The 17,191-nt window shown below is 40.1% G+C and overlaps 1 protein-coding gene and 1 long non-coding RNA gene across 3 annotated transcripts; both read right to left on the bottom strand.

Annotated features, from left to right (window-relative positions):
- Positions 1-139: 139 nt before the first annotated feature.
- LOC139963858 (uncharacterized) lies at positions 140-1,642 on the bottom strand. 2 transcript variants are annotated; one of them, XR_011791774.1, is made up of 3 exons: positions 633-1,642; positions 455-499; positions 140-408 (listed from the first exon to the last, which is right to left on the bottom strand). It is a non-coding gene; the product is annotated as an uncharacterized lncRNA (long non-coding RNA). The 2 variants fall into 2 exon arrangements; XR_011791773.1 differs by having other exon boundaries at positions 140-499.
- Positions 1,643-3,368: 1,726 nt separating this feature from the next.
- LOC139963857 (N-terminal Xaa-Pro-Lys N-methyltransferase 1-A-like) lies at positions 3,369-15,203 on the bottom strand. The gene is made up of 2 exons (XM_071965067.1): positions 14,955-15,203; positions 3,369-6,233 (listed from the first exon to the last, which is right to left on the bottom strand). The coding sequence occupies exons 1-2, from the start codon at positions 15,138-15,140 to the stop codon at positions 5,721-5,723; spliced, it is 699 nt and encodes a 232-aa protein (XP_071821168.1). The 5' UTR covers positions 15,141-15,203; the 3' UTR covers positions 3,369-5,720.
- Positions 15,204-17,191: the final 1,988 nt, after the last annotated feature.

The raw sequence follows: 17,191 nt of genomic DNA, 5'->3' as shown, positions 1-17,191 counted from the left end.
ATAACTGACCATTTCCATGAACAGTTTTCCAAATAATGGCCATTAATGTTCTAGTTAATAAGTTCATTTCTTGTTCTAATTTAACACTTCTTATCTTTGTATTTGAAGTGCCAGAAAATTACATTGCAAATTTTTTATCATGCTAAACATACTCAAATATGATATGCAATGTAAAGGTTACCAGTTTTGCAAACTAAATGTGTGTCGGAAATTTAATTAATGGTCGTTCTTGATCACACCTCCATGCACTTTCCATTCTCAATGATTTAACTCACACTGAGACAGTGTTTCAAAATAAGCTCCTTTTCTAATGTCTGGAAATATTTTAGGAAGCAAAAGCTTCCATTAGAGTAGTGAGTGAACTCTTTCAGCAATTTCAGCGTGCTAAAAGATTGTTCCAACACTGACCTATGGGAAATGTCAAAAAGACCAAACATTCAGCCCTAACACGGACCTATGGAAAATGTCAAAAGACCAAACATTCAGCCCCAACACTGACCTATGGAAAATGTCAAAAGACCAAACATTCAGCCCCAACACTGACCCATGAGAAATGTCAAAAGAACAAACATTTGGCCCAACACTGACCTATGGGAAATTTAAAAATCCAAACATTCAGCCCCAACACTGACCTATGGAAAATGTCAAAAGACCAAACATTCAGCCCCAACACTGACCTATGGAAAATGTCAAAAGACCAAACATTCAGCCCCAACACTGACCTATGGGAAATTTAAAAGACCAAACATTCAGCCCCAACACTGACCTATGGAAAATGTCAAAAGACCAAACATTCAGCCCCAACACTGACCTATGAGAAATTTCAAAAGACCAAACATTCAGCCCCAACACTGACGTATAGGAAATGTCAAAAGACCAAACATTCAGCCCCAACACTGACCTATCAGAAATTTTAGAAGAACAAACATTCAGCCCCAACACTGACCTATGGGAAATTTAAAAGACCAAACATTCAGCCCCAACACTAACCTATCAGAAATGTCAAAAGACCAAACATCCAGCCCCAACACTGACCTATGGGAAATGTCAAAAGACCAAACATCCAGCCCCAACACTGACCTATGGGAAATGTCAAAAGACCAAACATCCAGCCCCAACACTGACCTATGGGAAATGTCAAAAGACCAAACATCCAGCCCCAACACTGACCTATGGGAAATGTCAAAAGACCAAACATTCAGTCCCAACACTGACCTATGGAAAATGTCAAAAGACCAAACATTCAGTCCCAACACTGACCTATGGGAAATGTCAAAAGACCAAACATTCAGCCAGGTGTTAGGTATGAAACTATCCATCCTTCACTTCAGCATCCATTTCAGAATGTCTCATAATGAAGATCCTTCATAAATGAATCAAAATAATTTCACTTTTATGGTCAATTTTGCTCTACATATTGCTAGACTGAATTGGGTTTAGCATATCTGGAGAACCAGTTTTTTAGAGACATCCATTACCAACACATGTTAAAGAAAATCTCGTACCACGAAAAATGAGAACTGATGACTGGACCACAAGAGGCTGGTGAGGTATAGTATTTCAGACAATGTCACTGTTGACAGAAGATATTTAAGTCAATGATTGAGTACTTGCAAAGCAGCTTGTTCTAGAGTAATGGGGTAAGACCAGTGTTCGACTTATGGCCAAAAAATTGCATAGCAACAAATTTCGACAATTGTTATACAATATTTTTGTTGCATAGCAGTTCCCCAATATTGAATATCAGTTTTGAAATAACCACAAAACGGACCAAATGTTGGCGATCAATGTATTAACTAGAAAATGTTTGTTTATTATTATTATTTATACTAGTGTTGCTACGATAATCGTTTTCAATATCGGTATCGGCCAATATTTGCAATATCGGCAGCATATCGGTATCGGTAAAATTTTGCCTAATTGCCGATAACAGCAAACCGATATTGAACTTTTCTTTTTAACAGCAGAGCTACCTGTACTTATTTATACTTGCAATGATTTGTTAATCTGCCCAAGACGATCCATTTCTTTAGCGTCAGTTAAACTCAGATTCATTTTCGATTAATATCCATGGAAACCTGACTCTCCGTAACATCTAAAAACACGTATACGGCGCGCGAATATAACCAATGACCTTCGTGAACCTTGGCCTACACACAGCATTAGTGCAGCATGTATACACTGTACTAACCATTCATTTCCTCAAAGGCCTCCGTGAAAACCTTGAACATGATGCATACAGTAACTGCACCGTTCAGCGGTGTTGGAAAACCTTGTTCAATTTCCCGCGAACACACTGCCGATTTCCCGCCGATGTTCGCCTGCCTAGCACGCGTAACGTGCAAGCAAAAAGGCGTGGTGTCCAGGGGCCCGTCTTAGGGCTATGGTGAGGTCATGGGGTAGAACCCCTCGTGGGGATCCTGGGGGCGAAAGCCTCCGAAAATTGGCATTTTTTGCGATGTCTGGCGATGAAAAATTCCCAGTTGAGGATGCAAAATACTGACAACTTTTTTATTTAAATTGTCACAAAACTGATGAAAATTTTAAAATGACAAGTTAAAGTAGCTATATTAATTTATGTTACAAAATGAAAAGAGATTTAATCTGTCTTTCAATCTTTAGAAAGTGCAACTTACAAAACTTCCGATATTATGAAACAAACAACGTTCAGCAAAGCCCCGTTTCTAGACTGCCTAACAATGAATAGCGTGCACTATGCGTACATTTTTACAACTGCAGTGTTTAATCCTATACCCAACTACTGTACCACGGTACATGTGCTGCGAATTTGCCCAGGTACCTTCTCAACAACTGTGAGCTCATCCCCTGTGTAACACCTGTTTGTTAACATTTTTTTGGCACGTTGCCAGGGAACCTTTTAGTTACGTGAGATCCGTAACCGCCGAGGTGGTTTGGCTTTTTGCTTTACACTTAACTATGGTAGGATATTATTTTTCAGGGTTTTTTTCGCTATACGGTCAAGTGAATAAGTTGTACATTGAGTATAAACTCAAATTATAACTTCTACATTGTGATCGACAGTTCGTAAGTTAAGGTTTGAGTGTTTGCTCCCAAATCTGACTAGGAATTTGTATCGCACAAATCGGCACAATGTGCGATGCTGATTTGGAAACGTCTCGCAAGTTTGTCGTTTTGGATCGCATTTTGCGATGCGATACCGGAAAAATCGAACACTGGGTAAGACTGACAATTACTTGTCATATTTGGCTAATAAATTTCCTTGTCAAGTGGTACAATTGTCACTCTGACAACATTCAGCCTCATTGATAACGATACAACAGTTTATCAGCTTTATTTTTAAATATAATAAGAAAAAAAAACGATCAAGGAACAACATACTGTAAACATCTTGTAATTTGAGACTTGTTTATTTGTTTCTCAAACTAAAACATGCTTCAAGGAGCAGGAAATTTGTACATTGTTGAGTTTTTTTGTTAATTTTCCCAGTTGCTGACTGGAGAGATTATTCCCTAATAATTAAGAAATCAAGCCACATGGTGGGGGGGGGGAGGGGTTGGGGGGTCACAACTGAATCCCTGCTTTAAGAGAAATTAATATCCTTAGACCTTACCAGTTCTTATCTTACCATGGTGCATTTCTTGCACTATACACTCACTAGAGCACCAATGGTGCAGAAGCTCATACCTTTTCGAGCTCAAAAATGTAGGGCCCACAAAACTTTATGGCCCACCAAATTTCAGGCCATTTTTCAGATTCCACCAATTTTGGGCCCATGAGGCCAAACAATTTAGGTTCAAAGACAAATTTATACCCCTAGTTCAAAACGGCGATAACCCCCCCCCCCCCTCCGTTAGCAGAATCCTGGCCACACCACTGGCTATAATTCCTATTTTCCCCCTTTAAGTCCTATTTTACCCACTCTCTCAAACAATACCACTGACCTACCCTATTAAACTTTCTCCCCTCTACCTGAGCAGAAATAACTTCACAAGCACTCCTTCCCAAAATTTTGGCTGGCTGCCTACATACCTCAGGCTCAAAGACTTTTAAGAATCGGCAAGTGCTGATTGGCTATAAAGCTCTCATGCTTACAGTTCAACAGTTAATAACAACTCCCAATCCTTCTCTGCAGAGCTTAAACCACAAATGTAAATAAACACTGCAGAGACTGGTAGATAAATTAAAGGAGCTTAGGAAAAATGTTAAGGCTCAGATTTTTTTAAACAATGGGGATTAATTGTAATTAATTAACTTTTGACCCAAAATTTTTAGGCATCACCTTATTGATACACAATCCAACAATCATCAGTTCAACTTTTAATATGATCCATCGAAATCTTGAGGAGATTGAGATATTTGAAAATATTACAAAGAATGACCCCCGATGACCCCCTAAATGACATTTGACCTCAATTTTCCGAACACCACTCGTAACCCTCATCCCGAGGAATGTTGTGACCAAGTTTCATTATAACTGGCCATACACTGTATGAACAGAAGCAATTTGAAAATATAGGGATGCGGCCCGGGCAACAAGAGACCCCTAGTTGATCTTTGATTTCAAATTCATGAACACCCTGAAGATAAAACTTCCATAGTACTATTGTGACAAACCCTCAACATTGTACCATGGAATCTGTAGAAGAAGCATTTTGCGTATTTCCACAAAATGGCCCATTACGGCCCACAGGTGACTTTTGACCCCAAATTTCGGACCATCTCTGATGGCCCTATACCCAATGGTCCTTGTGTCCAAGTTTCATGAAATTCCATTAAACACTGTGCGAGTGGGAGCGGTTTTACCAATTGTTGACGGATAGAGTGATAGAATGATAGAGTGATAGACGCCGCACTGTAACAATAGCTCACACCAGCATGCTGGTATGAGCTAAAAATGACATACTGTAAGGTGTTTGCTACACTTTGAAACTAATCAACAGTTTTCTAGTGGTTCAACAAGTCTTGTGTAAGTATATACTTGTACCAGCAATTTGAAGACCACACACACTAATTAAACAAGTGAGTATTATTCTAAGTGGAAACTATTCAAAAACATGGCTGAATGATTTAACCAATATAGAAAAGATGCACATTCCAATCATAAAAAAAATGACAAGATGATATATATGCCTACATCAGTGTTTCAGAGATTCAAGTTTATCATTGGGGTATGTGCATTTATCAAACATGAGGTACTCAAGATTCCTAGTAGCACATGTACAGTATAATAACGATATGCATTAACCACAATCAGGGACAAGTCTTCCATGTTACAGGGTATTGGTAACCAAATATGTGTTATCTCAAATATATATATGACATGGCAGCAAATTTGGACACAAACCCAACCATCATCTTGGCTTATATGACAAATCTATGTGATTAACTATTCCCAAACAGTTGCAAAAAGTTTGGTTCTGTTTTGGAGAGCTGGGAGCTGTCACTATGTAAACCTGTGATGTCATGGTACTATTAGGATCTGGAACCATTCATTTCCTCTTTGCTTTCATATCACATTTCAAGGTGGAATGTTAACAATGACACTGAAACCAATTCCATCTCTTTAAGTTGTAGCAAGAACTAAGGTGAATGTAGTATAAAACAAAAGTTAATTTGAGAGAATATTTTTCACAAAACAACTCCTTTAATTCATAGGAAGTAAAAGTACTGTAACTACCCAAACTGTCAAGAACTACAGACAAAATCTGCTATTTCAAAACCTTCCTTTCCAATATTGACTACCTCATAGCATACATTTCAACTTTAAAAAGACCTACAGGAAATTTCTTCTGTTTCTCAACTTTGAGAATTTTGAGTCCTGCAGTCTGTATCAATGCCTTCAGCTCTGTGGGAGATCTGGTTACACTGCTGTCTTCATCATCAAAGACAAGGCCCTCCTTTGAAATATTTTCTTTGATGAAGATCATTCCATCATCTGCAAGCCCTGTGACACATCTCTTCAAAAAGTTGACCACATGCTCATCAGTCAATTGTCCTAAAACCCACTGGATCCAAATAACATCGTATTCTTTTGGCTGAGGAGTGAAACTTTGGAGTCCTTCGTTGATGTAACGTCCTACTCTTTTAGCAGAGGGCCCTATATACTTTGGTGCTGCTTCAAGAAAGTCCTTATCCTGTTCAACTAGGTCAACAGTTTCAAACAACGGCAGCAGCAGGTGCTTAGTGATTCTGCCAATACCAGCTCCACAATCTAGGGCTTTCCGGGACTGGACTCTCTCTGGCCAAGGAGCCTGCAAAATGAATGAATAATTATATCAAAACCTTGACTTGTAACTGAAACCCCACAGAAATAAGTGTCATGTTATTCTTTTCTGCAAAACAGGTCATTTCACCACATTGCCAGTTTGTCCCAAACCAGTTTGCCACTGTGGTTCTACTACTGTAGTTAGGCCAGTAATGTGCTGCATGTCCACCCCAATATGATATCCGTCTATACCCAGTTAAACTTTGTGGACTATGATACCCAAGATATCCCTCCTCTGCCCCTCCCCCGATATATACATTAATGGTTTAAGTACAACTACTTGACTGCTAGGCTGATTAGGTTTCAAATTTATGGCAATGTTGCCATCTAATGGTTTGCATCAAATGGTACAAACTTTTCAACCCAATCACATAACTGAATGTCTTCAGTGTTCATACCTTTCCTAGACTTGTCTTGTAATGATACAGTACTTTGTTTTTAACTTATTTAAATTACAAGTCTTATCAGTTAATAAGTCTACAACAAACAAGCATGTCTACCACTCTCTCACGTTTACACATGACTCACTGGTAATGACATAAACCAATCACAGCCGTTGGACAAGTTATTTTTCATGTCTTCTGTTGGAATCTTAGTCATTTTAATATTAGACCACTCATTCATGTCATCAGAATTCAACCAGCATTTAAAGAAGTAATATAGCCCTCAACTAGTTTTTAAGAGTCCTTGTTTAATACCAGAATCATCTGATGGCAATTGTCCAGTGCATTGATTATTCTGTATTAGCACCACATGGCCATCCTTTGTGAAGGCTGCTCCTGTTAGTAACACTTGGAATGTGATGCTCTATGCTGGTGTATCTCAGGAGGAAGATACAGCTTAAGATGGTGGCGACATCAAATGGTTGTTTAGCAGGCATTCAAGCTTTCCACCAGAAGATACTATCCTAATGCTTGGTGAAATTCTCACCAAACCTTTATACTATGGCTATCCTGAGCCAGTTAATGAATATTCAATCACAGAGAAAGCTAGCTATCGCCAATTTGACAAGATTACCATCCACAACAACAAACAACATTTTACAATCTGATATAAAGCAAAGATGACAGCTTCTGATAGACAACCCTGGAAGACATCTTGAAATGCAAGTGACTGGCAATTCACTGTGCAACAAAATAACTGTGACATAGCTTTAAGCTCATGTGAAAGATCAGGTGGCATACTAACTTGTTAATGTGTTTAGGGAAGAAAATAAGGATGAATGGTATGTACACAGCTACATGCCATATCACAATCATCTGTTTAAGAGCAGCTACAGTAGCAGAATGTGCAATAGGCTTACACCAACCAATCCAATAGACTTTGCATTCTAAATCTTCTTACATATAGATCAATGTACAGCCTATTGGACACATTTAAAGCTAATGAGATTTTGGCCAATCTGTTACATAGAGCACCGACATCAATGGTCAACTCCAAAATTATGTGATCCGATGTCAGACAGCTTCCAGCAAAACTGTTCTTCTGGAGATCAATAAATTTTTGAAACTCATATGTTCTGGGTAATGCCAGCTTAAAATAAAACATTGCTTTTTCAGGAATAGAAATTATTTGCATATATACAGTAAGAACATGTAGACTAAATGATACCAGAAAGTTTCTTAAAACCATGGTGATTTATTATTTATTAAAACACTAACACTGTTGTCATAAAATACTGTTATTACATGCAGACGGATCAAGACCACAATATATTGGAACAAGTTTAAAACATCTTTTGGAATGTGTCGTGGATACTCTAGAAATTTCTTGCAAATATTTACTTGTATTGCGTTGGTTGGTTGGCACTTGAAGCAAAACTGGTCAATGTTTGGGGCTTAAAGGGTGTGAAGACTTTCGCAAAAAGAAACGTCTAATGCAGGTAATCTGACCTAGTTTCGAATGAGGTGTAACAGAAGTGTAAACTGAAAATACACACACAGCTTGCTACCGTCGGTAATTAGACACTAGTGTACATTCAGTACATACAGCTGCGGTCGATACCCACAGCACGGTGTATAAATGATACAGCAATGGACATCTCAGGTCCAGCTAAAGGTATCATGTTTTGTTATCATGTATCATATTTTGTTACTGTTTGCATTTTGTAGCGACACGAACAAAACGTCACAGATGGCCGCACGTGGTTTGGGGCGAGTCTTCAATGCCTTTAACTGGCAGCAAATTTCATGTATGGCCTACCTTTGGCTTAAAGGTGGGCTCGCTCGTGGATTCTGTCCTTCACACCACCCGTCACACCACCCGATTCAAAAATAATATCAATACTACCCTCTACCGGTTCGTCGCTGTTGTCACGTAATTTTTTAGCAATCCCGTAGTTACGGCTATTAAGCAATATACGGGTTTGGGTAAATGGAGCGATGGCCTTGGCGAAATTCCTGCATAGTTCTTGTCTGTGGAAGTGTCAGTAGTAAATTATTACACCGCCTTTTCGTGTGTGTTGTGTGATACAAAACTCTGTAGTTTGTTCATACGTTCAGAACTGTTCAAGACTAGTGGGTTGTACAGTTATGGTCGAGTTTTGCATCAGGCGTAGGCTGTAGTTTGACCATGGAGTTGCTACTCTAGCAGCTCCATGGTTTGACTATAATATTTTTAGGCCTACATGGTGAGCAGTCGAAGTCCGACCGGTTTGGGTGCCCTGGTTTCGTAGTTGATTCACCCATTGGGAAAGCTGTGCATGCTATATCGAATATCAAATTTTTAGCCTATAGACAGAAGTGCAGTAACCTAATACTATTTTACTGTAACAAACCAGTGTATTTCAAACTTTTCCAGATGCACCAGTCTTGTACTAACTGGAGTAAAGTATTTGCAAATATTGTAACCGAAGTCGCGAGTCGACTTTTTTACAGCTCAAGAAACTAATAGTGAATATAAGTCCGATACATACTGACTCGTGTCACAAAAAGTAAAAACACAAATACAAAGTGAAAATTCTTTTGTGAAGTGATTACAACATTGGGTATCAAACGTATGGTCAAGTCCGTCATTTGTGAACAATTGGTATTTCATACAATTTAGGTATGAATTATATATAGACACAGTCTGTATTTTTATTTTTTTATATAAGCATTTTAGATTTATATCAGGAGGGAAAGACCAACCATTTTTTTGTCATATATCATACAGTATATAGATAAATATGTATAGCCTATTTACTTATATTTGGGCTCCTGGCCATAGGCCCTTTAGGCGATCACAGAGCACTTGCCCTAGCTGCACCCCATCCTCGTAACCGGTGCAACGAATTAAAAATAACGAAACTTGAACGGTAAAAGGGAAGTAAAAGACGTTGCCATAAGGGGCGGCTCCACGTGACCCTCTTCAGAAAGGATTGGCAAAAAGGGAATAAGAAATGAACAATAAATTAACAGTTATTTCCACTGAACTACTGGACTCTAGAATTGAATATCCTGCTTCTTGTTCTGAAAGGCTCCCAACGAAATGCCAAAAAGTCGGCAACGGGGATGAGGGTGGGGGGGGTACCCAGCCCACCATTCACCTCATCACGACTGACTCGAATTACAACTCTCAACTTGATACTAGTCAACCAAAAATTGTCCTTCGAGAGTTGAACTGAAATTGGATGGAATTAAAAAAAAAATAAATACTAGCTGTCTGCATGGATCGTACTCTATACTATTGTGTGACCATATAGGCGTATGGGTTCTAGTCAACCAGGAGGAACACTGGGGGAAGCTATTTTTCTTGCCAGAGAAATTTAAAAATTGCCCGAACGTTCCTAGCATGATTAATTCATTTCAAACTTCGACGTCAATGAACGACAAAAAGAACCATACATAGGCCTATGTCTGACGATAAGATCATTGAACCATCACAAACAACTTTTTGTTTTTTAGCTTTTGGGAAAACTCTGAATAATCTTCCATTTGCCGAATCCTGAAACTACTGTAGGAAGTACGGGGTGGGGGGGGGTCTGTTTTGATCCGCAAGTATAGTGAACGTTCACCACAACAAGTGTAATAAGCTTGGGACTATAGAATTGTCAACCTTGTGAACATATATTTTTGGGGGGATGGGGGGGGGAGGGGAGTCGGCAAATTAAAAAATACAGGGTAAACAGAGGGAAGGAAATACAACAGTGCATGAGAGGAGGTGAGTGACAAGACTGATTGATCGTATCGATAGTTTTTTTAATATACATGTGATACACGAAGATAGACGTAAAATGTGGCCTGGTCACAACACTACAAAGGGGACCCTCCTCCGCCCCCACCCAGGGTCTTAGCCAGGAATTTCAAATAGGGTGTCTCATCTGCTCAGGAGACTATCCATCTGGCGCCGGAGGCGCCTGCGCGAGCGCGAAGCGCGAAGCCTATAACGGGTGGGGTCCAGGGGCCCGCCTTAGGGCCCCTGGAAGCCCAGCCCCTATCAATGGTTTATTTGACACAATTGGGGTAAAAAGTATGCTTAGAAAGCTGTGAAAGCACCTTAGCCATCATGATTTTTTGGGGCATTCAAACATAAAAAAATGCTATAAAACACTAGGTGCAAAAGTGCACCATGAAAACAGCTTATAGTAATTGATATATTACAAAGAATTTGAGCACCAAAAAGTTCAAACAATATCTTGTGGAATTATTTATGAACATTATGTACTATAAAATAGCCTACTGTGTATCTTGTAGAGTATATGCCTTTATTCTGTTAATGTCATCGATATACAGGGATGAGCCTGGGGTAAAAAAAAAATCACAGAACTTTGTGGGTGATACTATACTAACGCCGAGGGCGTCAGTCAGCTTGCAGTGCGACACAGTTATAGGTGGGGTCCATGGGCCTGCCTTAGGGCCTGTGGTAGGGTCCATGGGCAACGCCCCGGTTGGGGTACAGGGGTCAAAGCCCCTGGAGGCTCTGAGAAATTTGAGGTATAAAGACAACATTTTGGTGCCTATTTTATAAAGATTTTTAAATTGATTAAAACACTCAAAAGCAAAGTTTCACACCAAAATGTGCACACTGAAGCCACATGCCTAGCCTGTCGTTTTCACCCTACTTGTTCTTTCCATCATGGCGACCCATACTTAAAATGTTACTGTTCATAAAATGAACACAATGGTCTGTTTTAATCTGGAATAATAGTCAGCAGCTACAGCACTACACTTCTCCTCAATTGTCCTTACTCTAATGATACTAAAATATTGAAAATCATGGGAAATTTATGAAAATATCGTTGCAATAATGTTGGGAACGTTTTGAAAATCCAGAGAACAATTTGCGGTATTTTGCGTATGCTACAGTGTGTTAGGATAATAGTTTTTGTCCCTCTGCAGGTTGGATATGCATCGATTCGGTAATGAAGAACATGCGAATGACGGATCAATGATACAGTAACGCTGTTGTTAGAAATTCACGGAAATTGAGAAGTATAAATTACGGAGGTAGAAAAGAAAGCAAGGAAATCCGCGCAAAAAGCTCATGCCTTCATATATTACCATGGTAACAATCATACTCAACCCTTTTACATTCCCCAGTGAATGCGGTCACAGAAAATCCTGTGGCGACCAAATCTTTATTTTCCCCGGCCCAGAATAAAACTTTGATAGCCTGAATGAAACTTTGATAACCACTTTGATATGCTAAATATTAGTACAAAAAACACTAGACCTAGCCTCAACATCGAGTAGCACTACTGTCAGTACTGACTACTAACGTTACTTTAAAGCTAGTACTAGTTAGTAATCATGACAGTGGCTAGTACATTTTGATTAAAATAATGACATAGGCTAATGTATATTATTTTCTAACAAAATGGGTACGGTGAAAAAAATCTTACTTTATGTTTTCATGTTCAAATACGTAGGTGTAATATAAGGTATAAAACCTTCCTCAGTAATTTCTATTTGCTTTTGTTTCTTTCATTAACTTGTTAATGACTTCATATAATTAACATTACTACCAACATCACACTGCCGCCGCTGATTATGCTTGCTCTCCACGTTTATTGGATCAGACCATATAAGTATCCAATTTAGCTCTTAAACAGTTATTACTACTAGTACTACTATCTAATATGCAGGCCCAGGGTTCGCATATAGCCTCTAGATTGCGCTATTCGCCCAATTTGATCGCATTGCAATAAACGATTAGTAAAAAGCTACTTGCGATTATTATTTTTTAGTTATCCCTTCTATAACCCATAAACATCTCGTAAACTTCCTTGTCAGCCTTTCCTTCTATGAAATAGAAGGAACGATTGAATAAATAATAATTTCTCCAACATGGTAGCCTAACACCACACTAAGTCAACGGAAATCTAGCTAAGCCTAACCATCTGTTTATTCGCTGAAATTGTGACGCAGTTATAAGATATCCATGGAATACTTTCGTTATTGCTGTTATCTTCGACCACATGGTAGCCTAACAACACACTAAATCAATGGGAAATCTGCCTAACCTTCGGTTTGCCCAAAAAAAATCACACTTTGCGTAGGATTCGGGTAATAAATTAGGAACCGGGTAGTACCGCATCGGGCGGGCACCTTCGTTATTTTTGTAAAGCATTGGTGAAATTTTCAGTTGCAAACTGATCGCCACAGTATTATGGGTCTGGGGACTAGCGTTAATTTTTCCAGAAATTCTCATCGCCAGCCGAGAATGGTCGTCGCCAATGCGACCATGGCGACCGTAATGAAAAAGGGTTGATATTCATACTAACTGCGAGGCAAGATCGCTTGTGTTGCATACATGTATTGCCTTGACAAATGGTTTCTCGAACCCGCGCATTATCACATTAATAAAAAATTAATCGGAAATTCGCGCCATTTTATAACTAGACAGACTGCATGGTCGTTATTACGACGCAAAATTTTTTCCTACTGCCTTTTCAGGTATATTAGGAAAACATCGCAGGAGCTGTCAATATTAGCTCACTCTTTTCACAGAACCGTGATACACAACACCTAGCTAGGAGGAAAAAAATACATATACACGGGTGTGCGAAAATGATCACGCGAAGAAACGATTTTTTTTACCTAGCTAGTTGGTTGGCTATTGAGTGTTGGTTATCATATTGTGTTGTTGACTAGACTGTCAGGGTTTTTTCAGTGATTTATTTCACAGTGTTGTGTCATCAATTTAAACGTGCGGCGCCCGTTGACTGAGTAGTACATGCAAATAACTAATAGTTACGTTAAATTGGGAGGCTGGACAGAGCCATTTATTGGCGTCTCAAAAGCCGTCCCACTCAAATTCGGCCGTCTTTCATTTCGATCTAGCCGTCTCAAAGACGGCGAGACGCATCGCTAGCTAAGACCCTGCCCCCACCCCCACACACACCCTCCCCCACGTTCAATATCATATCCCCTCTTGGCAACGGAAATAAACACAAGTATAAATAAACCGATACAGATATTTATACCCGCTGTTAATCCGCAACTATTCCGGCTTGTTAAATCGTGTAGATTGACGGCTTCGCCGTCCTTAACTGCGTGTAGGCCTATATACAATAATACAAAGCTGAATGTTTCTCCTTCATCGAATTTCCCCAACCTTGCCCGCCTTGAATTAGAGGGTGGCCAAGGGACTGCTTCACATTCAGCTCTACTATCGAACAAAGTGGACGAAAGCAATTGTTCTCAATCTGGAGATGCAGATGTATCAATAGCTGCAGATCCAACGGTTTGTGAATGTCGCACGACCTGTTAATGAAATTCTGGGAAAAGTGCTTGCCCCTGTTGTATGTATGATCTCTTTTGTTCAGATACGTTCTTTTTCTTTCTCCGGAATACGCCTCCATGTTTAGCAACCTTTCGTGCTTCAAATTACAATCTCGATACTGTGTTACTGCAAACTGGCTGTATTCAAAATACGTACGGAAACACTGTGCTAATTACCTATCAACTTGAATATCCACAACACTGACCAACGCACAGTAAACCATGGAGGTAAAAACACCTCCATGAGTAAACAAACGTACATCACCCGCGGCCATAGCTGGCAACACAATACCTTTCACAGCCAGGTACATCTACGATCAGGTGACCACTCAGAAAAGTCATGTGAGTAAAGGGTGACACACAAAACCACTGAAATCAAAGCCCCCTATTTCTAGAAGTATACGAGCGCCCCCACCTTTAAATAATTTAAACTTGAAAAACAATAAGAATTCATAACAAATTCCAATAAATAAAATTTCTGCTTTCCATACGAAGATATCTAGTAAATCTAAGCCTCTTCTCATTCCTTGACGCTTGGCTCACATTACTGTATGTACCAACTACCATAACATTTGTAAGAACAAACATAACTCACAGAGAGGCTTCTATGGTACATACCTACCCCACACTGCTATACGTGAAAGCCTATACTGACAGACCCACTGACTGCAGCTACTGTAGCCGTCCAAGTACATTATATACATACTGTAATTTCTGAGTGATACAATGACATGCACATACAAATTGACAAAAGTCTAAAAACTTACTCCTCGAGCCTAGCCTACACTAACACTACAGTTACTGAGTATTCAATATAGATGCATGCCACTCGATTCTGGTAAATCCCTGTTTTGACTTCTCTGCATTTTCTCTGGTGATGTGAAATAGTGATCACAAAAATAGCATAAATATAACGTTACTCGAGACTCGAGTCGTTAGGCTTAAGTTAGTTATAGGTTTCTGTAGGCCAAGGTCCAAACACATGAACAAATAAAAGCACGTACAGTAAGATATGGCTTCAAGAAATTCAAAGATCCTTCAACGTCGACGCCCGATATTTTTCCGTAACCACCAAGCATACCATCCACAGTTCGTGGTACTTTTGACCAGTATTCGGCTGCATCTGTGTAAAATGCATCCCTTTTCATTGCGTTCCTCGCCTCAAAACAGTTTTCCATCGTGTTATCCATGACTTTTTGAGATGGGGCAAATGATCCTGAGTCTAACGTGGTACTGTATCATAGAAATGGAGAGGGGGCCCTTTGTACTGTACCTAACTAACCGCTTAAAAAGGTTGACTATGGAACGCCGAAAGGGAAATGCATTATGTTGTTTACTTCTCTGCTGTCTGTTATCATGTTGTTGTCTCTTTTGACGATGTTGTCTCCTTTTATTTTGTTTTCTCTCCTTCATTGTTGTTTTCTCCTTGGATGTTGTTGTCTCCTTTGATGCTGTTGTCTCCTTCAACGTTGTTGTCTACTTTGATGCTGTTGTCTCATTTGATGTTGTTGTCTCCTTAAACGCTGGCGGCGTTGTTCACTGTTCATTGTTCACTGTTCCCATTACATGGAGGTGAAACAGATCTGTTTTACCTCCATGGTATAACCACTGACCTCTAGAGTTGTTAGAGGTCAGTGGGTATAACCTAGTCCTACAAGATGGGCTAGTCGGTCTCTCTCGGACATTTTGGCTAATTCTGAAGCATTAACTTCTTTGAATTTGTACACGTATTTTGACGTCATAAAAGTTAACAGCGCCGCCATCATCAAAGGAGACAACAACATCAAAGGAGCAGTGGCGGCGGAACCGGGGGGGCTTGGGGGGGCTCAGCCCCCCCAATGAAAAAGTTGAGGGGGCAAATGCATGATAAGCCCCCCCAATATTTACCAAGGCTCCGAAACGTGCATCTGTCCATTTTTCATTACATACTTGTCGATCTGTCCGATGCACACGTATACTATATAGGTGTAATAATTTTAGTAACCTCAACACCTCAACCGCGTCTTCACGCCCCGTGAAAAGTGGAAGCAGTGAGTGTGAGTACCGGTAAGCGCAACACAACTTCGTCTTAGGCCAATGACTTGCATCATTTCAGCCAGTTCTCCAACATCCCCTTACTCAGTGGCGGAGCGTCCATACAGTCAGGGGGCGGATGCCCCCCCCCCCCCCCTGACGGACTCAAATGGACTGCTGGCCCTCATTTCAGCTTTTCACTACTTTTTACTTATTCGCGATTATTGACTATTTTATTGCGCTCTCATCTACCTTTTGACATTTGCCATATTCTGTTGGTGTAATTTTCCGACAAAATGGCGACGACACCTATTTATTCTCCGTTTATCTGACAATTAGCAAGGCCCGGAAAGGATCATTTCCTGCAATCTAGGGAATATCTTTACTCAAAAATTTTCTCTACGCTCCGCGCCAACCTGTGGTGGCGCTCCGCTTAGATAGTGTCAAAGCGCCCCTACAGACCATTCTTGCCCCTCTGATCAATACCCCTAGCTCCGCCACTGCCCTTACTACACTCAAAAACGTCTTTGCGAGTACACTACGAGTAATAGCTATTCTCTTAAAACACCATCGAATATACAAATTACAATGTTTTTACAGACTTTTACGTGCAATCTGAGAAATTGCAGGCTTGGGACCCATATTTTAGGGCTAGGTATTCGCAGCATAAAACACTCGGGAAGTGCCGTTTCCGGCCATCTGGGAGTTTGAAAAAACCCAAAATTTTCTTGTACGCTCCGCGCCAACCGATGGTGGCGCTCCGCTGAGATAGTCTCCTCACATTAGCCCCCCCCCCCCCAATAATTTTTCAGTTCCGCCGCGCCTGCAAAGGAGACAACAACATCAAAGGCGACAACAACATTGAAGGAGATAACAACATAAAAGGAGACAACAACATCAAAAGAGACAACAACATGATAACAGACAGCATAGAACTTAGAAGTGAACAACATAATACATTGTCTTTTCGGCGTTCCATAATAGAAACTACTTTGCACCAGCTTACAACGATACGCTTTGCAGCAGTTTGAAGTTCAACTCGCGCCATCTTGTTTCACCAAGAACCAACGACTCTTCCAGTGTAGTGCTAACTTCATCTTTGAAGACTCGTGCAATTGATTGACAGGTTGGCTATGTCATAGCTCCCAACTCTTGAAAAGGCAAATGCTGTCCATGCCACGAATCGCCGTCCTGGGGGAGGGGTATAAGGAGAGGGGGTGTGCCCCTA

The sequence above is a fragment of the Apostichopus japonicus genome, chromosome 22 (assembly GCF_037975245.1).
Source record: "Apostichopus japonicus isolate 1M-3 chromosome 22, ASM3797524v1, whole genome shotgun sequence".
NCBI classification, from domain to species: domain Eukaryota; kingdom Metazoa; phylum Echinodermata; class Holothuroidea; order Aspidochirotida; family Stichopodidae; genus Apostichopus; species Apostichopus japonicus.
The sequence above is the reverse complement of the archived record's forward strand: the minus strand, read 5'-3'. Positions and strand labels throughout refer to the sequence as shown.

Coding starts and splice junctions, on each gene's coding strand:
- LOC139963857 (XM_071965067.1), bottom strand. CDS start 15,140: ATGGATAACACGATGGAAAACTGTTTTGAGGCGAGGAACGCAATGAAA. Junction 6,234..14,954: donor TCTTGAAGCCATATCTTACT/GTACGTGCTTTT, acceptor TTCATTTTGCAG/GCTCCTTGGCCAGAGAGAGT.